Source organism: Neolamprologus brichardi, chromosome 10 (assembly GCF_056152115.1).
Source record: "Neolamprologus brichardi isolate AB-2024 chromosome 10, ASM5615211v1, whole genome shotgun sequence".
NCBI lineage: Eukaryota > Metazoa > Chordata > Actinopteri > Cichliformes > Cichlidae > Neolamprologus > Neolamprologus brichardi.
In genome coordinates this window covers 24774578-24796602 of record NC_142113.1, presented here as the reverse complement: position 1 = coordinate 24796602, position 22025 = coordinate 24774578, and the positions used below count along the sequence as shown (strand labels likewise).

General features: G+C 39.9%; 1 protein-coding gene across 2 annotated transcripts in view; it reads right to left on the bottom strand.

The window, feature by feature from the left end:
• jade2 (jade family PHD finger 2) overlaps positions 1 to 22025 on the bottom strand; it is a 221814-nt gene that overhangs the window by 103739 nt on the left and 96050 nt on the right. For both annotated transcript variants that reach the window (XM_006785027.2, XM_006785028.2), the window contains exon 5: positions 4714 to 4868. In XM_006785027.2, coding sequence (XP_006785090.1) covers positions 4714 to 4868 — 155 coding nt within the window. The remainder of the gene's footprint in view (positions 1 to 4713; positions 4869 to 22025) is intronic.

Sequence of the window (22025 nt, the reverse complement as noted above, 5' to 3'; positions counted from 1 at the left end):
TAATGAAATACATCTCTGCAACTTTTCCCCTAATTTTACAGATTTATTTCTTTCCATTTAATGAGTTGTGCTGACTGATGTCTTTCAATAACTACAGCAGAATTTCTCTACCATCTCTTTCTTAAATATTCAGATTCTCAGAATGAAGAGAAAGAAAACCAGAGGGGAGAAGAGACGGTGAGAAAGGGGGAAAGAAAGAAAGAAAAACAAACAAAACACCTGAATCACCTGTATGGAGAAAAAAAAACCCAGAAGAGAAAGCAAACAAAAAAAGAGCAACATAATAAAAACAGCACCATCACAATAAACTAGCTAGCAGTAGATAACAGTAGATACTAAATATTAAACGATATTGTGCAGCACGCAAGATAGAAGCGCACAATGTGCTTTGAGGCAGCAGCCAAGAAAGGTGTAGTCCGCGTCTGTGAACACCCGTGTGTACACCTGTGTGCATACCTGTGTGGATCAGCATGCTTGTATTCCAAAGGTTTCTCCATGTAACGATCTGCTAGGGAGTGTGGGGAGCCATACTTTTCATCCAATTCTAACGAGAAAGCTGCAGCAGGGAGAATTTCATGGTTTGAGCCTTAAGTTGAAGCTGTATCACGACAGCTTTCGTACATATTTCAGGATGTCAGTGGGGCAGTTTGAGCTGTTGAGAGATGTAAAATTCGAGCTTGTTCCAAAAAAAACAAATGCCACAAATTTGTCCATCTAAAGTACGCGGTACGCCCTTCAGATGATTCCTGATTAATACAGCTAATCAGAGGCCAGTGTCATTAGAGTCCTGCTTGTAGCAATCAAAATAAAACTTTATCAAGTCTGTAGCTCTGCATTATTTTTTGACTCATTTGTAGGATTTTGCACTCAGTTGGGAGGTTTTTATAACTGGAGTGGGTCAATTTGTGGATATCTTATTTATGTCATTCATTCTCTTCCAATCAAATAATAATATTAACTAAGCAGCAGCAGCATGATTTACTGCTCAGGATCTTTTTGCCAACAGGGTGAGCTGCTGTTTAACCTACCATAGCCCTGCAATGTACTGAAAATAACATCGACTTTATTATGATAGCCAACGTCTGCTGCTGAGGCAGAAAACACGTGGATTGGGCCTCGAGCTGGAACATCGACATGAACAAAGAAAGAACGAGAAGAAGAACACACGTGATTGTTGTCGTGGATTCAGAAGCTGCTTCCAAAGCCGCTGAAAAGGGGAAGCAGAGTTAGATATTAACCTGCCGTGACATTTACATCATGAACTAAGCACACATACCAAAGACCGCATTATCTGTTGTCTCCGTGTTTGCATGTGGCAACTGTGAGCACATGCAGGGATTCATTCATTTTTGTGCATGTGCGGTATTTGTGTGTGTGCTTAAAAGTAAAACGGAAATGAACACAAACACAAAAAAAACCAACTTCCTTTTCTTCATGCTTTGATTCTTCTAGTCTGCCTGACTGCTTTGGCATTCAAACTTTCATGTACACTGTGCCTTAATGCACTTCTCTAATTGTATTTCTATTAATCTATTCAATGCAGCGTAATGCTAAACACTCTGATCTTACAGTAACCCAGAGTTACTAATCCTTATAATCAGAATCCATGTTTATTTAGCTGCTGTAATGACCCAGTTTTCTCCAAGAAGACACATTTTCCTACAGCAAAACACAGCTGCCAACAAATATTGTAAACACGTATGATATCACTGAATGTTTAAAAAAAAAAAGATATTTGATTTTGTGGGGAAAAAAACAAAAAGCACAAGCTGGCTGTGTCCCAGCGGCACAAAGCTGGATTTTCACAAGAAAAGTTGTTAGGCTCCAGGTTATCCGCTTGTAATACCACATGTACTGTGTGGCAAAGTCAGCACAGGCTGGTGCATCTCGTGCAGCTTCATACTTAAGATACGCTGCTGTTTGTGCAAACCGAGCAAAGGATAGGGAACAAAAGACAGAGAAGGAGAAAGAAACGAATGATTTAGCCTAGTGTGATTAGGAAACATAACTGAAAACTATCAATTAAATTCAATTTTATTTATATGGTGCCAATTCACAGTTGCCTCAAGGATCTTTAGATTGTAAGGTAACGAACATACAAGAAAGAAAACCCCACCCATCAGATAAGCCCCTATGAGCAAGCACTTGGCAACAGTGGGGAAGAAGAACTCATCTGCATCTGATCAATCGCATTGCTGTGATGCCATATTTTTTGCGATGTGGTTAAAATCCACCGTTGTTTATTCTGGAAATAATAATTAAAAAAGTGTCCGGGGTTAAGGAGTAATTGTGTTTCCAGGTAGCAAAACTGTGGCATCACAACAATGTGACTGGTCACTTGGGAGTGTTGATCCTGGATTTACATCAAGGGGCTTGAGTTGGGAGTTCGCCTTGTAATCGGAAGGTTTCCGGTTCGAGCCCCGGCTTGGACAGTCTCGGTCGTTGTGTCCTTGGGCAAGACACTTCACCTACCGCCTACTGGTGTTGGCCAGAAGGGCCGATGTCGCAATATGGCAGCCTCGCTTCTGTCAGTCTGCCCCAGGGCAGCTGTGGCTACAACTGTAGCTTGCCTCCACCAGTGTGTGAATGTGTGTGTGAATGGGTGGATGACTGGGTGTGTAAAGGGAGGACTAGTAAAAGCGCTATACAAATACAGGCCATTTACATCAAATATGATGGCTGAGGAACAAAACCAACACAGGAATGTCCGATCATCCCGGCGGACTGGAGGGTGCCGAGGAAGAGAATAGAGAAAGTAGCATAAAGGGAGACGGGACAAAACTACAAGAAAGTTTTATGAAAAGCGGTATTGTGGGGGCGTGGAGAAGTGGTCAGCGCATCATGCCTGAGTATAGCAGCATAACTAAGAGATGATTCAAGGTCACCTCATCCAGCAGTGATTATAAGTTTAAGAAAAAAAGTAAAGTTTTAATTTGAAATCAGAGATCACGTTTGTGTTCTGAACCCAAACTGGTGCTGGAAACTGAAGGGTGTGCTACATGAATGATTGAATGATTAAGAAAGAAAGTGCTCTACTGGGATAATCTGGTACCAAGAGGTACCATGTGACGGAGTCTGATTATACAAGTCTTTGTATGTAGAGGGAAGGATTTTATATTCAATTCTTGATTTAACATGGAGCCAAAGAAGAGAAGCTAATATTGTAGAATCAGCTACCAGCTGAAAGCAAACAGTGTTAGGGCTTAACATTTACCAAGTTTCTTTGCTTTGTTACTCTTCTTTAGTAGTTTTTAGTAGTTTGTGTGCTTAGTGGGAAGTTATGCAGTTGTACATTGTGCAACCTGAGCCTGCAGGAGTTCAATTTGGGCCTTGAATAATTCAGTAATAGTGTGCGGTGTCTGAATTGGCCGTGCCCGTCCAGGTCTTTAAATGTATATTTGAGACTTTTTGCCAATTTTGACAACCCTAAAGCTGAATAATGCAACACCATCGAACAAAACTCCTGAAATAATCAGCGATTGCAGCATGTCCAGGATCAACATTTGGTCTCCAAGAGCATATTGTGAACACAAGCAAAAATACACAGATAAATCTAAATATGATGTGCAGCACTGAGACAGAAAACGCTGAATAATCCCATCATGATTCGGCAGCCTCACCCAGCAGAACCAATCAGCCGTCTGTTTGTTTTGTTTAGCGTTGAAGGTTATGAGAAGCTTCTGCCAGTACGCGTGTGTATGCGCACGCACATCCGAGTTTGATTTAAAGTGAATGTGCAGCAGAAATAAAGCCTGAAACCCCAGCGGGGATTTATAGACACAATTACTATGCTTTATCTGAAAGGAGCCGATCAGATATTGAGTAAAGTGGCGGAGATGAGAGAGATGCTTGGGGTCAGCAATTGTCACCATGGCAAAATGGGGGATGTAGAAAAGCAGAGAGGAGAGAAAGTGGCAGGGAAAAAAGGAAGCGAAAGGGAAGGAATAATGAGAATGGGGGAAAAAAAGAAAGAAAAGAGGCCACACAGCAACACTACAACATATTCACAGCATCTGCAAGTTTCAGAAAACCTCATTTTAAGGCTTTTTATGTATTTTTTTTAATAGAGTGATTTTTAAATTTAAAAAAGAAATGAAAGGAAAGGCTGGTGTTTGCTGGAACATATAAGATAAAGGTTCTGAGACTATAAATGGGTGGTAATGGAAAAGAAAAAACACAGACCTACCTGTGAAATGAAAAGAAATTGCTACGGCACCTCTTTAGCTGATTAATTCTTTACTTAAAAACACCAGCTGCCAGTCTCATTCCTCAGGAGAGCTTTCCATATGAACTGAATGTAGCAATAAATCAACAAAAACAACTAAGTAATAATATCTCTTTAAAACAAACTAAAGAGTCGCTCCCATGCTTTCCTGTCAAGCTTATAAAACACTGGGCAGAATCTCTGATATTTAGCTTCAGCCCTACAGGGGGAATGAAATTCACACACTACCCAGCTAAGAACTCCCATGAAGTGAAAACACATCATTTATGACACATCGGGGTGAGTCACTTCATAGAGGTCAACACTCAGACGAAAAACAAGTCAAAACACATCATTTCCAGCGCTTCATTCTTTACAACCGTGTTTACAGCCTTTGGAAAGTCTTCTGACGCTACGCAAGCGGAGTGGAACGGCCCTACATTTACACAGGTTAAGTGAGATTTTCCTCAGTGTTTTCAGGCTATTATTATCAATAATGCAGTGCTTACCCATCTGTCTGAACTCTTGGTTGACTATCTGTAGCCAGGCAACATCCAGGTCATCCAGGTCATAGCAGCTGTAGAGCTGGGTGGGAGGAGGCCGAGTATCACCTTCCCTCTCCTGCCCGTTGTTGGACAGACCACCTGTCGACTCCGGCAGCGACCTGCAACCAAAACGAAGATGCATGCAGAGAGTTTTATTTGTGCGGCCTGGAAGCAACAATAACTCTAGTATCCAAGAATATCCATTGAAGCAAATGTTGTGTCGATGTCACTGGTTGTCACACAGAATCGGATAACTGCCAAAATTCAAGTTTGGTTTGTTATCCATGCACTATCCTCTACTCTCTTTTAGTGTTACACTGTATCCGGTGACTTGTGAAATTCACAGATCTGTGAATTTTTTTTTAAAACTCCATGTGCTCTGTGAGGAAAGTGGCTCATTATACCAACATGAATTACGAGGAAGTCCTTACAGACAGGTCCTGACCTCATTTGTCCACAAATACTGAATCACAGTATGACGGATTAAAAAAAAAAACAAAAAAAAAAAACAAAAGACCCAATGACAAATCAAGCAGTTGTGGCCAGCAGTGACACAACGCTCCTTCAGGCACTGTCTAGTCTCTGGAGCCTGGGGACCAAATGTCTGTCTGTCAACAACAGCAGGAAATGGGGTCAGGAACTCTGCTCAACCCACTGGGAACCAATAAAGACTAATAAACACACGCAGGCCCACATAAAGCATTGGGATGCTCCAAGAACTAACAAACACGTGAAAAGGCACAAAATAAATCGCATACGCGCCATCACGAAGGCAGCAACCACACCCGAATAATAGGCGAAAAAAAACCAAGACAGCATTTACAGTAGATCACACACACGAACACCACAATTTCTCCAAAACATCTCTGTGTTTAGCATAGTAACAAACACACACCCTTTTATTCACTCGCTTGCCACTGAAGTCGAGACCTTTGCGTGAAAAGGTGAAGTGCGTCACGATCACAGCAACAAACAACAAACAACCTTTAGCTCTCAGTATTGCTCCTGGCCTTCAACGGCTAATTATCGCACCGCTTACTTATTACCAGCCTCCTCCATTACTACTGTCACATCAAACAGCGCTGAGATCATCTTCCTCATCTTCGTCATTATCATTATCCTCCTCATTATCACCGCCACCGCTGGTGCCGTCATGATCACAAAACAGCTGCCACAATTTAAATCCGCTGTCTTCACCAGAATCACGTTTCACGGGAGTTGCCAGGTCAGTTAAACGTGAAAATAACACAAACCAACGATGTAAAAGCAAAAAAGCTTTTAAGATGAATGTTATGAACAGACCAGAATAAGTTTTTAATCTGGTGTATACAGTCATCTCATCCAATGAGTTCTCTGCAATAAAAGGCTCGACTCAAGTGGTTGCTTTCTGGTTGTATTATTATACAGAAGCAAGGTTGCTGGGCAACTATGTCATTTTCCAGTTAAGTCGGCATCCTGCAGCAACTATGTCACTATTTGTGGAGGAATTTCTGGATTAGTGTTCAAAACTGTGATGTTCTGACTCTGAACGTAAGCAGTTTATGTGCGTTTCTGTTACATTTCTATAGCTGTGTATGTAGACAGTAACAGATTAGCAATTTTTGACAATTAATCTGAGTTATCACTGTCTTATTGCCGTTTTATCAGTCTTGATCATCTTTTATCACCAAAGCTCCTTAGAAGCAGGATGGGGAGCGCCGTCCTGGTCCCCATCTTCAAGGCAACTATTTCCCTAGTCTCAATATATACTGTCTACACAACATTTACCCCAACTTTCTTGTAACACAGGTCTAATCTGTTTTTGAGTCATCAAAGTCAAAAAAGCCCAGAACACAGCACAGTCATTGTTAACTTGTGTGTACTCTGAGTCTACAGTATTTCAAAACCAGGATTTTAGCAGTACAGAGAAGCAGCATTGAATCATATCTGTTATTAACCTCTGTCTCTCTTCCACAGCATGTCTTTTATCCTGTCTTCCTTCTCTCACCCCAACCGGTCGCAGCAGATGGCCGCCCCTCCCTGAGCCTGGTTCTGCCGGAGGTTTCTTCCTGTTAAAAGGGAGTTTTTCCTTCCCACTGTTGCCAAAGTGCTTGCTCATAGGGGGTCAGATGATTGTTGGGTTTTTCTCTGTATCTATGAAGCGCCTTGAGGCGACTTTTGTTGTGATTTGGCGCTATATAAATAAATTTGAATTGAATTGAACTGAAAAACAGCTGCTGGTTAACATGTTGTCTTTAATTTCTGTTTGGCATGTTTAGATCAGAACAGCAGAACGAGATCCATCGTTATTTGGAATTTGACTTTAATAAAACACAGTGTACGAGAACTAAACAAAGGAGAAGCAAACGCAAGAAAAATGTGACACAACACTATATGTATGCTAATTGGTGCATGCCAATTATAAGCAGTGTTGACCAAGTTACTTGAAAACAGTAATTTGTTACTAATGACTGATAACTTCTCCAAGAAAGTAATTATTTATTATCCTTTCAGCCCAATTCTACTTTTTCTGCATAATTGATCATATAAAATGTAATCAAATAAAAAAGTCTCATTTTAAAATTTGTTTTATTAGTTTTAATCTTTTAACTTTATGCATGTTGCTTCCCACGCAGAGTGTACAGCAGACACTAATGGTTTTGTCACGTTTTACAGAATCAAACTCAAAGTGATGTCAGTAATTACAAGCTTTAAACGCTACATGGTTGCACGCTGTCCCAAACTCCATATTATCCATTGTTGATCTACACGGACGTCACACGCTCGTACGTCATTGTCGTCATTGTCATGAGACACTCTCACAAACAAAATCACGGTTTAGTAACGCAGTAACGCTGCATGCTTACTGGAAAGTGACGGTAATCTAATTACTTTTTGCAATGGTAATCCCTTGCTTTACTCGTTACTTGAAAAAAGTAATGGAATTACATTCAGTGGAAAGGAGTTACATACTTTCCACTGAAAGTCAGTAACATTCTTGCAACTATGGTTCACTGATCTCCCTCCATCATATAAGTATCAGGTAGAAAGCAAAGCTGAATTCAAATATATTTATATACGAAGACAAAACAGCAGGAAATCAGACCCTGTTCTGGCCTGCTTTCAGGCTGATATCTGACACTGGACAAACAGGCCTGGCCAGTTAAGTGGCAAAGGGGAGAAAAGAGATGCACAAACACACACAGAGGGAGAATAGGTTCCATAATGGGGACTCTGGGCTGGCTGTTTCCGTTATGTAACTTTAAAAGCAACAAGTGTCTTATTACAATGGAGGCTGGTGTTGTTTCATTATTAAAGGATAAGGCTGGTGTCATTCTATAGACACTTGGCTTTAACAGCAAATGCTGTAAGAAAAGGCCCAGAACCGAAATTGTGTTAAGTTCACTACTTCTTACTCCTCCCCGTTTCCCACTGGATCCTACTGAAAACATAAATCCTTCAAAATGATTCCTACATATAGCACATGGGTAATTTTTATTTTAAGCAGGAGAAAATCCTTCCTTTGATGGGAAGTATTTCTCTGCAGATAGCACAGGCGATTCTGGTTAATAGGATGAACAGTACTAAGAAAAATCTTCAGTATAATCCAGCAAAAACTGAATACCCAGTCCATAATGTAATAACCCATCAGCGGTGTAATATGCTGGGATGTTATCAGCCCAGTGCTATTGGATTTTATGATACTCTTCATGTTGTTTATTTTAATATGGACTTTATTACATTTTGTTTTATGACTGGAATGGTGTTTGTTTGGCTTCTAGCGAAACATGAAAATGATAAAAGAACAAAAACAGAGATGAAAATTCAAAAATTCACACCAGTTATATCCGTAAAATAGCTGAAAACTTAGATGTCAATCGCCCGGCCGATACCAACATCAATCCGTGAAAATAGATTGATGTCTTGCATTAATCAGTCCAGAAAGAGCTAGAACAAACATACAAGAGACATACTAATTCATCTTGTAAAGTTGTTAGCATTTTAGGAACCATTTTCCAATTCATTTTACTCTCTTAGCGATATACTCTGGCTTAGATGTACGTTAAATGAGATGGAAAAAACAACACGAAGGGAAAAGATTACCTCACAATAACATCAAGTCATTCCACATGATGCTTATCAGGAGTAAATGTGTTCCTCCTTTGATAAGTATCGTGTATCCTACAATCACATGGACATCATTCATGCACACTCACTCAGTTACACAACGTAGGTAAACAAAAGTAGGTGCACAACTTCTCCCTTTGTCCAGGTTTTATCAAATCAGGGGAGGTGGAGATAAAATGCAGAGTCATCCATCAATACAGAAGACAATTATAGTTTCCAGGAAAGCTGTAAATAGATTTTCTGCCCTTTTATCATCATCGTTTATTTATTTATATAGCACTTTAAAAACACACCTGGTAGACCAAAGTGCTGTACAATACTAATATGCACATAGTAATAACTAACTTTTATGGCATTAAGTGCAAACTGGAGAAATTATTTTTTTAAATATTAGATTTATTTCAAAGTCACAAAGGCTGGCTCATCAAAGTTCAACAACAGTACTTCCTTTTGTATAGCTTTGTTAACATGAAGTGAGGCGAGCATTTCTCATGTGTAAAAAGTGTGTCGCTATTCAGGTTGATTTCTGCACTAAAATACACCCACCATCCCTGTTTGCCTTAATAGCATAGATTCAACAAGGCTTTGGAGATTTTGGTCCGTTTTGACATGACAGCATCACACAGTCTCTGCAGATTTTTGAGCTGCGCGTCCATGAGGTGAATCTCCCATTCCACCACATCCAAAGGTACTCAACTGTATTGAGATCTGATGACTGTGCAGATCATTTGACTACAGCGAAGTCAAAGTCATGGTTCAAGAAACCAGAATGCTTGAGACTACCTGAGCTTTGCGACATATCCTGTTGAAATCAGCCATAGTACACTGATCATAACGGGATGCTCAATACCAGGCTGTTGTGTCCTCAACCACTGATAAAAGGCAGGGTGGAGCCATGCTTTCATGGTGCTTATGCCAAATTCTGACCCTCCCTACCATGACCTTAGATCCGTCAAGTCAGGAAGTGTTTTTCCAATTTTCTACTGTTCAGATTTTGGTGAGCCTGTGTGAATTGGAGCCTGAGTTTACTGTGTGGTCTTCTGCTGCTATAGTCTATCTCCTTCAAGGTTCATTGTGCTGTTCTTTATACAGCCGAGATGCTCTCCTTCATACCGTCATTGTAGTGAGTGGTTCTTTGAGTTACTGTTGCTGTCCTATCAGCTTGAAGCAGTCTGGCCTGGCAGTCTCCTCTGACCTCTGCCCTTAACAGGACATTTTCACAGAGAGAACCGCTGCTCACTCGATATTTTCTCTTTTAATGACCATTCTCTGTAAACCCAAGAGATGGTTGTGTGGGAGAATCCCAGTAGATCAGCAATTTCTGAAATACTGAAACCAGACAATTTGGCACCAAACACCATGCAAGTCAGTTAAATCGCCTTTCTTCCTTATTCTTAGGTTCAGATCGAACTTCAGCAGGTCACCTTGCCCACGTCTACATGCCTAAATGCATTGAGTTGCTGTCGTGTGACTGAATGATTTAATATTTGTGCTTAAAATCAGCTGCAGGTGCATCTAAAGTGATCGGAGAGTCTATTGTCCACTTTTGACGCTGTTTTTCTTTGGATGTATATTTTTTGTGACAACATCGAGATCATGACAAAGTACTTTACATATTTATTTTCTTCCCCATTAGAAGAAATTAAAGAAGCATACACATCTGACCTGAGAACTATTAGGAAAATTTTAGAAAGATAAAAGAAGACAATCAGTAAATACATTTTAAGCCAAAGCCAATAAAATCTTTATTGTATAAGATGCAGTTGTTTTAATTTCTTAACCCTTTTTCTTCTGTTTTTCTTTGGAAACACTTGTGTTTGCGTTTGAGAAGCTCTACTGAGAAAAGCAACGGAGGGAGAGAATTTAAACCTTTCCTCCTCGGAGTCATAACAACACAACACATGACTTGGCTTTGATCTTAATCGTGTGTGCAATGAAATATTCAGAAGGAACTCCACGCGTTGGGGACTCTGAATCCTAAAACAATGCAAATCAAACACCCTCCACCTCCCCTTAAATCCCTCTCTTCAGCTTGAAGCCCCTGAGCGGGACTGCCGTTCCTCTGCTACACGGGATGTGCCTCTGGGGAGCCGAGGAGTGGGAACTGTAAAAGTATATTTTGTGGCGTAACACCGCTGAATAGGATGTTATGCGAGCTTGGACAGCGAGGACGGGAGTTTTACATGATTGGTTGTGCAAAAGTGAAAAGAAAAAGTGAACTGGGTCAAATTACTGATGCGAACGATTCTTACGCTTTTGCCTCAGTGAAATATACCAAGATTTTGGCAGCCTTACTGGAAAAAAATCATGCTATGTCTATGCTAGATCTCATTTCACTTGTCATGCTAAAATGTTTGGCAGGTCACTTGAATTGTGTCTAAAGGGAGAATAATGCGTCTTCCTGGTGGCCTTTTAATCTTTATCATACACATGGAAATAGCAGGTAGCTTAGGGGAATCCCCTTGTACCAAAGCCAGTATTTTATATAAAAAGCTTACCTGCAAAGAAAGGTGTTCCTAATCAGTAAGTGTTACAACACGGCGAGTGAAACTGTGATGCAACAGGTGCAGAAAGAGCTGCACAGTTTCGCTGATACACTGGGTTAGAAAAAGTCAGCCTAGCCTTTTTCTCACCGCTGTGTAAATCTCACTTTCCTCCTTTACATGAAATGCCAATAATAATCTCTTCTCAAGGAGGGATGAAGTGGATGGTGTTTACAGAAAATATTTCCAGTGTGAGTAAAGTGACAGTGGCTGGGCTTAATTCTCTGTCTGACTCTCTGCCCCACACAGGACATATGTAGTTTAAACAGACCTCGACTCCTGACAGATCACTCAGGAAGAGCAGAAAGCCATTCTAAATGAGGATGGAAACATAGAAGACTAAACAGGGAAAAAGGGAAGGGGGGAGGGCATGGACCCGTATGCTAAACATGAGCTGAAAGAAAGAAAGAAAGAAAGAAAGTAAGTAAGAAAGAAAGAAAGAAAGAAAGAAAGAAAGAAAGAAAGAAAGTCTGCTGTTATATAATAAGATTTAACTAAGCTTCGCCTTAACGTTCTCCATCTGCCACTTTGTTTTTACGCCACACTACCTGTCAGAGAGAAATTCATGTATTTTAGCAAACTCTGAAAATAGAATTCTGCTAATTAGCTCCAGATGATTAAATTCGCCAGCGACACCTGTCACTTCTGCTGGCAGGAGTGACCAAAACCTTCACCTCTTCAAAACAAGACACCCTGCTTAAAAATGAGAGCCATAATTAAAATTCCAGCCCTCATGGGTGCATTTTTTGCGACGAGAAGGAATTCAACTCTGTTTGACACTATTTATGCTTACTGAGCTTCAAGGAAAATGAGCTCTGGCACTAAATCATACTGCAGAAAAACAATTAACTACACTGATGGCAAAATGAAATGGGTCTTAATCTGTGATGTGTCAGCAAGTCGATAAATCAAAGCCTATGCTGGCTTTACAGGAACTTATTGGAACTTCGTGGGATCGTTTGAGGGCCAGGTAATTTGCAGAGAGTGAAATGATGGAGGCAAACAGTCACGAACTGGGAGGTGTGAGAGAAAATGGACATTCAACAGGCTGATTGTTATTAACTAGACATGCTGTCATTTGAGGGGTTTTTTGCCTGTTCTAAATCTTGCAACAAAATAAATTGCAGGTAAAAAACTTGGGCGTGTGGTTTGACATGGTGCTCTCCTTCGAGTCTCGTGTAAAAGAGATAACAAAGACCACCTTTTACCATTTGAGGAACATCGCCAAAATCAGACAAGTTTTGTTCTTGTCCATGCATTTGTTTCTTCACGTATTGACTATTGTAATGCTCTTCTTTCTGGGCTACCAAAGAAAAGTTTTAGAGGTCTACAGATGGTGCGAAATGCAGCTGCTCGCATTTTAACAAGAACTGGGAAATTTGAGCAAATTACCCCTTTACTGAAATCTCTTCATTGGCTACCTTGTCAGGTTCGAGCAGATTTTAAGGTCCTGCTGCTTTAAATGGCTTTAAATGGATTGGCACCTACATACTTCTCTGACCTTTTACACCTTTATGTTCCATCCTGTGCTCTCCGATCTCAAGACTCTGGCCTTCTAAAGCTTCTTAGAGCCAGAAAAAAGACAATTGGAGAGCGTGCTTTTACTTTTCGTGCCCCATTTTTGTGGAACAACCTCCCTCAAGATATTAGGCAGGCATGCTCTGTGGAGGTTTTTAAAACTAAGTTGATGACACATTTGTTCACCCTATCTTACATGTCTTAATTCTACGCCTTCTAGTTTCTAAATTCTTACTGTTTTTAACTTGTATTGTGTTTTTTACTTGTATTGTGTTTTTTACTTGTGTTGCTATGTATCGCTTTTATTTATTTATCTTTTTAGTTTGAAATAGCTGTACAACACTTTGTTTGAAAGCGCTGTTTAAATAAAGTTATTATTATTATTATCATTAATCCACATGTTCATGTGGTGGTGCCACAAAAGCTCAAATATGTCATGTAGGAGGCACTGGTTTGGGAGCTGTGTGTTTTGAACTGGTTTCACTGCTTTTTCACTTTTGCTTTAAACTTGCTGGTTAGGTTTAGGCACTCAAAATACTTGTTTATATAGGAAAAGACTGTGTGTGTTTTTTAAAAACACCCTATACAATAACAATGCATCTTTAAAAAAAAAGATGTTTACAGATAAACCAATAAGTTTCAAATCCAACAAATCCATTCATCAAACCTTAGCAACCGAGTGAGACCTTCTAGACTGAGAGTTTTAGAAACGAAAGCCACATTTTGTTATTGTCGGAACAATTCATTAATCAACTTTGAGAGTGGGGGGCATGAAAAGAAAAGCGAGTGACAATATTATATTAATCAATACTCAAGAAAGTGATCAGGGCAGGGTAAAACCATAATGGTGCTAATAAGGAGTGACAAGAAAAAAGGGAAGAAATGTTCACTATAGCTGGAAAAAGAGGGAATAATAAAAGACAGATCAAAGCAAAAGAAAATGAGAAGGAATCGACTGAGTTCAGTTCACTTAAAGTCAAGACTTAAAGTTCTAGTTTGAATGTGTTACATGAATGTTAGCATGTTACATGAAAGTATATCACAGCAGAGAATATCCAGACAGTATTAGATACAGTATCGCATCACAGAAGACGACGTTTTAAAGTTTGGGAACAAAAAAAAAAAACCCCAAACACCTGCAGCCATTCTGTATATGTACAAAAAGTTGATAAGTGTCTGAATACAAGATTAAACCACTTATCCAGACATAGCATTCTTGTCAGATGCAAACAATCACTTCCCAGTGTGTACACACTGGGTCTGTGTGCGTTTGAAATAATCTCTCATTCTTGAAATACCTCACTGTCACAGTACGGCTGAGAAAACTGGCTATTCCCTTTTCTTCCCTGTAATCCCTCTCTTTCTTCCCTTATTTTCACACCAGACTCTGTGTGGCTGTGTGGGTACTAGTGTGTGTGTGTGTGTGTGTGTGTGTGTGTGTGTGTGTGAGAGAGAGAGAGAGAGAGAGGGAGAGAGAGACAGAGTGGAAGAGAGACAGAGAGAGATGGTGTGTTGTGCCAACACCCCCTTGTCCTTGGCCAACCCCTACAAATCCCCAACTCTAAAACACAGTCTCATATCTGCATGCAAACTGGAGCAGGACAATCAGGTCAGCATCCAACTTCCACAGGGTTACCGACTCAAGGATCCAGGGGCAAACCCCATCATGTGGTGCTGGAGGATGGGTGTGTGTGCGTGCAAGAAAGGGTTAACCGACAAAAATGCCTGTGCATCTTTGCAAAATTTTCAACACGGCTGTTGCAATGTTTATATCTGTGGTAGCGTCTGCAATAATCGACTTTCTGACCACTCGGGGGCAGCAGAAATAAGTGTCATGCAGTCCGTTAATACACAAACCGTGTCACACCGAGCAGTCGTCGTTTTAAAGCGTTTTAGATGCTAAATTGGCCAAAATGTCTGCAATGTTTGATAACTTCCTTTATCTGAAAAAAGCAACCTTATGTAGTCGGAACATCGACATCGAAGTAGTGAATAAGCCAAAATACTAATGTGAATACTACTAAGCTCGGTAATTAGGTTTGATTATTTTAATAGTCATGAAGATATTTTAAAAAATATATATAAGCAAATATTTTTACACAACTCAAATAGTTGCATAAAAATATTTAAGGAAGGTGGCATCATGCAAACTATTTGCAAGCGACCATTAAGCAACAGCAGACAAAGAACACAACAGTAACAATCAGGCATCAGACTGTACACAGTATAAAAGAAAGACGCATCTTACAGGTCTGAAAAGTCAAGTCAAGGTAAACCTGCACTGCTTTTAATGACCACCAGGGGTCATTACCTGTGGTTGTAAAAAGCCTTTATGTTCTATAGAAGTCTATGTTAAAATGATCGATGGTCTGACCTTTCTAAAGACTGTCCTGCTGAGTTTATTGTGTCAGTTAGGGCTCTGCGATATGACCAAAATCTCTTGTCCCCAATATAAGACAACGACAACGATATATATCACAAAAATGTTACATTTTCTGTCAATTCTGTGAATCTCTGGCAACTCGACTAGCGTGAAGTGTGTACGTAGAATCGAGTGTTGAGTTAAAACGGCTGCAATTTTCTTTGTGAGGTTTATTTTGTAGCACCTGACGGCTCTTTTTAGCTTCTCCTACGTAAACACTTTGCATACCATTTCACATGATTCAGTTTATTTTGAAAAATCTCAACAGGGTCTTCAGCTTTATTGTGAAAGGTTTATATGGAAAATAAACAAGCGGACGGCGGAGCCACGCGATGGTTTTACCGTCGTTGTTCCTAACGACAGTCGCTTGTGTAGTGCGGTTATATTAAATATAAGAGAAAGAGAGAACTTTAAGAAATTCTACAGTGGCCAACAAAACGATGAAAAAATATTGCCGTAAACAGTTTATCTTGCGACACCATGAAACAAACGATAGCGTAAAATTAAACAATAGACGTTTTCATATCGTCATCCGATATATATCGTTATATCGAACAGCCCTGGTGTCAGTTACTCAATATGGGATTGTTGTTTAAACAGTTGAGGTTTCTTCCTGTTAAAGGGGAGTTTTTCTTTCCCACTGTCGCCAGTGTTTGCTCAGAGGGGGTAATTTGATTGTTGGATTTCTCTTTGTATGCGTTACTGTAAGGTCTACCTTAAATAAATACCAATAAATAAATCAGTGATATAAACACACACACACACACACACACACCTTTCTGACTTCTGACAGTGTTGTTTTGGAAAAGTGAGTCATATTAAACCGAAAAACACACACCGAGTGATCCCATCTTTGTTATATTTATGTGAAACAAATAATGTAACCTCATCTCCCACACACACACACACAAATATATATGTATATACACAGAAACTGTGATCCTTGGGAACAGTGAGTCACCTTCATGTCATATTCATGTCAATGAAATCAATCATCGCCTCAAATACACAAACATCATTTGCACATTGACCTTTAAGAGATGACTCACTCCTGTGAGGGTTTCATAGCAATCAGCTAGTGTACCACACACATACACACTCATTAAAACACAAGCACAAATCATGTAACGCGATCTTCACCCTTTTAAAAAATACCCTTATTTTAAGAGCCTGACTGTCTCAGTGCTCTTGCATAGGCTTCAAACGCCTTTCCTCTTTTAAACGCAGATGCTTCATAAAACTGTTATCAAATCACATCAGATGACCCCATTAAATGAAACATTAATCACCCCTGTGGTATATAAAAATCAAGTAGCAGCGAATTGCAGGAGAAGACAGAATAGGCCATAAATATTAATAGCAAAAATACATAAATGTACTGAAACCAACTTTTCTTCCCCCCCTAAAAAAAGTTTGCTTGAGGGATTAAAAGAGAGGAAAAACAGTATGAAGAACTATTCCAACTTTTTTCAATAGAAACACCAAGAAGATGATGTTACAGAGCTGCCCACACTGTGTGACTGACAGCTGATCTCTGAGAGGTGCAGTGTAGAAACGCCACCATAATGAGCACTGAGCACCAAAGATGGAGAGAACATTTTTAAAAATGAGGAGACTGAAAATTACCATTTTAAGTAGGAGCTCATGAATGCAAAATGTGGCTTCATTATAGTCTCTTTTCACCCCTTTCTCTCTCTTTAAGTCATAGCTACTCGCTCTCCACCTCCTACATGGTCTAATATATCTGTTTGTCACAACCAAATCATTATACCTGCTTTTAATGCAAAGTTTATCTGTTAGGGCTGCAAAAAATTACATATAAGACAGTATAAAAAAGAGATTCCTAGAATCAATGCGAGGAAGAGTTAATGTTTGGATCATACAGAAATAAGCCAATAAAATGTTTTGTAGGTAGGAAGCCATAAGTCATCTTTATACTATTCAATATAAAGAACTCTGGATAAGCTAAAGGAAAGACATGAGAAGATCTAACTGATTAAGTTGTGAGCAGCGACTATGATCATCATTCAGAGTACATCCACACAGGTGGGGGTTTTTAAAATGTATATCTCCATCTCGATTGACGTGAAAATGCCCAAAAAAATTAAGTGCTGCCAAGAGGATGACAAAGCAACAGCAGCTTATTAACTCTAACCATTTAGAAGTGTTGGCCAATTAGAAGCCTACAAACGCTAGGGCTTATAAGGTCGTTATAGCGAGGTGGTGTCACATTTTTGGCTCGACTTAGCTCACTTACAACCCCGGTCGAGTAGCTATTAAAAAAGTACCTGGTCCCAGGTACTAACACTTAATGGAAAATTCTAAAAACCAAGAAGAGAATGAAAAACAGACAAAAATGTGCATTACCTCAACTGGTTGCAAGCGATTGCTAGATGTTGCTGGCTGACGCTGGGTGGAATGGGTCAGTGATCATGATTGCTCTGGTTGCTAAGTCGACTGATTGCTGCAGTCGACCACAGTTTGCACGACAATGACAAACACCGACTTGTCTGCGATAACTCATTTTACTCTCATAGCTCTAGTAAAACTTCATTACAAACTGCATTATAAACCGGAAACAGAGAACATTTGCCTTCGGCATAAAAGTTGCCAACACATTCTAAAATGCACTGCCATGCAAATTACAGGAGAGGCAACCTGCTAGCAATCAAAGCAAAGAAATTTTTTATTGCAGCTACCTGTTTATGACCAATTTTATGCTGGTGACTGGCAGAAACCTCTAGAAACGACTCGCGGAATACAGGATAAGTGAAATCCACGAAGTAGCCAACTTGATTTTTTTTTTTTACAATTTTTATAGATGTTTTAAGGCTGTAAAACCCCTCACTACATACTTCAGACACTTTTCTCAGACAGGCATGAACATTTTCACACTTTTCTCTCTTGTTTAAACACTCTCAAAGTTCAAACCTTGTAGAAAAATAAGTGCAGTATTACAGAATGAAACCAAAGGCACCCGCAGGTGACGTCGTTTCATCGACATTGTTGTGTTTGTTGGGGAGAAAACTTACAAACATGCCGTACAGCACTTCAGACTCACACTGCTAGCGATCGAAAATTTATGTAAATTTGACAAGCTGACCGCATTCTGCACCGTACAGGAGACACGGCACGAGATTGAGCCGAATCAATGGTCTACAGCCATTGTCAATCAGCACATTGTGTTCAGGATGCAGAACACAATGTGCAGTTTAAAAAAAAAAAAAAAGAGTATGCAAAATTGCACCCCAAAAAAAATCTGCGAATAAGTGAGGCCGCAAAAGGTGAACCGCGATATAGCGAGGGAGCACTGTACACACTTTTCCCTAGAGCACTGACCAATGTCTAGGCCGATTTCACAACAGTATCCAGTAACCTCAGCTGCCACTCACAACTGGTTGGGGAACACAATTTTTTTTTTTGCGACCAGTGGTTGCTAGATGGTTGCTAAGCAATCACTAGGCCTAAAACTCAGGTCAAATTTGTCAGTAACAAAGTATGATATTGTGTTAAACCTGACTTTAAAAAAAACAATTAAGATGATAAAACCCTAAGAAAAATGTTTACCGGCGTAATAAATGGAGTGAGAACGGAGTGAATTCCTCACAGACTTCCTTCCATTCGCCCTGCTGGCCATTACAAAGAACACAAGCTGTATCCCATCTTTATATACAGTCTATGACTGCTAGAAACTCTCGAGGGAAATCTAAACTATTTGCTGCAAGAAGCTCCACTCAAAGTAATGTAATCCTAAAAATAGCAAATATCAGTGGTTTTAAGAGTAAAGAGGTAAACTGTAATTTATACTATGGGCTCAGTTTTTAGATATTCTTGAAAAACTATTTTTTTAAAAAGGATTTAAAATGCAAAAATATGAGTGCATAATTTTGCCCTTTTGGTTTATCCCTTAACCCACGAGAACAAGGGGATTGAATTTCAGGCACTGTGTACACAGGAAACCAATGTCAGAGTGCATTTAAAGTGAGCTGCCACTTTGTTCAGTGGTTCAGATGCCAGTGCGGTCTGCCCGTTGTCATGGATATTACTCAGACTTCTTAACAGTGTTTCTCTAAAGCACTGCAGGCGTCTGCACGGAAACACACACATACACACACACACAAACAAACAATGCATAACTTACACACAGATAATGCAGAGTACATAAACATAGACTCAAAAGCACATGCACACAGTCAAAACTTCCTCAGAGTACATACAAAAATCACACACTAACCACACACTAATAAATACACACAAGCGCAAACACACACACAGACACACCACTCTCAGTATGCCATCCTGTTTGCCTTCCCTCTCCCCTCTCCAAACTCCCACAGATGCAACATAAACAGTAATATAAAAAAAAAGAAACATCAAAATTAAAGACCCTCTGCCTTTTTTCTTTCTGCCCCGGTCCTCAGATATGTGCAAATAACATTTAACAAAAGAGACAAAGCGTACAATAACAAGAAGAAAAGAAATGTATGCAGCGAGGGGGATATGAGAACGAAAAACGCAAAGAGAGAGAGGGATGGGTTGTGTATTTGCGCCCGGAGCAGGGTCTGGGCAAACAAGGCGGGGGAATGTTTTCATTCATATTTTCCACCCAGTTAGTCGAGAGGCACAGACGAGAAAGAGAGAGAGACAGTTAGAGGGGCGAGACACTGAAAAAAAGTGGGAAAGAAAGCGCAAGTGAGAGCAGATAGGAGACGCTGAGGATGTTTCTCATGTTTTGTGGCACTTTTTTTCTACCTGGGGGCCCAAAATATCATGTGGGATTAGATGCTATTAAATAAACAAGGATAACATCCAAAGCAAAAGACAATCAGTCGTTCTGTGTGGGGCAAAATAAAAGAAAATGAGGTTTAGCCTAAACTCCGCCAGGTAATTATAGCACACAGTCTCCCATTACTACCTAAATGCCAGAGATTTGATTGGCTCTCAATAATTCATTAAGGAAATAACACAAATGCAGGTATCATATGCGCACTAAAAGTGAATCTGACGCTTAAAATATCAAATTCTGATTGGAGGTAACACAGAAAAAAATTCTGATTTTATTAAACATTTACCAGTCCACTTTTGATCGTTAGTGGAAGAAATTCCAGCGTGCACTAACAAACCATGTTTGGCAGGATACACGAAAGCATGTGAAAAGCTTGCGCTGACCATATTACACAGCTTAATTTCACCTGTCAAGCTGTACGCACAATTTAAATAACTACAGCTGACAGCCTGCAGATAATGTTGTTTATTATTTTTCAGCGAAAGTGAAGGTCGGTGCTGACCATTAGATCATGCAATCTGATAATTACTCTTACAGCTTCTGGATGAATGAGTTTGAATTTTATTAAACCCAGAGACGAGGACAAAAAAAAAAGCAGAATAAGCATCTGTTAGGAGTTTCGAACCAAAGCACAATACGTTTGCAGACATCTGCAGAGCCGGGTATTTGAAACCTACATTATTTACATCAGCCGGAAGTCTTTGCTTGAACGCTGCTGGCAACTTTTGTTTTTAGGTGTACCTGTTCAACCTCTTGTTAATGCAAATATCTAATCAACCAAATACATGGCAGCAGTGATTTTAGTGAGTCATGCATGCCCTACTTGCAGGATTTGTTAGCACAACCATAACTAAGGTTTAGAGAAGATGCCTTAGTGAAGCCAAAGTTCAGGGGATAATGCTCAGACTGCTTCAAGCTGATACGAAGCCAACAGTAACTTGAGTATTAAGCCCTTATTACAACCAAGGTATGCACCAAGGAGCACATCTGTATACCTTGAAGAAGCAGAAGACAACACAAGAGCCCAATTCTGTAAGCTAGAAAAAAAAATTAAGGTAGTTCTGAAGTGAATGCTAGCACGGTGTGGCTAATAAAACGACCTGTGTTTGCAGATCATCACTTTCGATTTCTAGTTAAACTCTCATAGAAAGCAGCAAAACAAAAAAACTCCACAAACTCACTTTGTATGGAAGGTATGAAAATGCAATTGGTGTACTGCCCCTTTAAGAGGGTAGCAATCACTTTCAGGAAAAATCAGTAAAACATTACTTCACCATTACGTACAAATTATTTCTCACTTTACATGCCCCCACGCCTTACAAAAACAAAGCTCTGATCTTTGTTTTGTGAAGAATGATGTTAACAACTTTGATGTTAACAAGTTTTCCACAGTTCATCCTCAGAGCAGGGGAGGAGTGTCACCCAGCTGAGCCACAATGTTCCCTATGTTCCTTTTAAGAGGAAACACTAATACATCTTTATATAAATGATTACACAACACTCGGCCAGTTCACAAGAGAGGCACCGCGCACGCGTGTGTGCGTGCATGTGTGTGTGTGAGTCCATGCTGGGAAAGTGGGGGGAGTAGCTGGTTAAAGCGCACACACAAACAGAAAAAAATACACACACACATTGAGGAAAAACACATGAAAAGGCTGAAAAACAAACACAGACAACCATGCACCGAAACAGACAGGCAGAGAGAAAATACAGACGCAAGTAAACACTAACTGCTAGCAAGAGTCTGTATACACACATTCATACACACTGACACAATGAATGGGACAGCCAGACTGGTGGGAAACGCCTTCATTGTGCAGCTCTGTCAACATTAACTCCTCCCTCATTCATCTCTCGGCTAAACACACACACACACACACACACACACACACACACACAC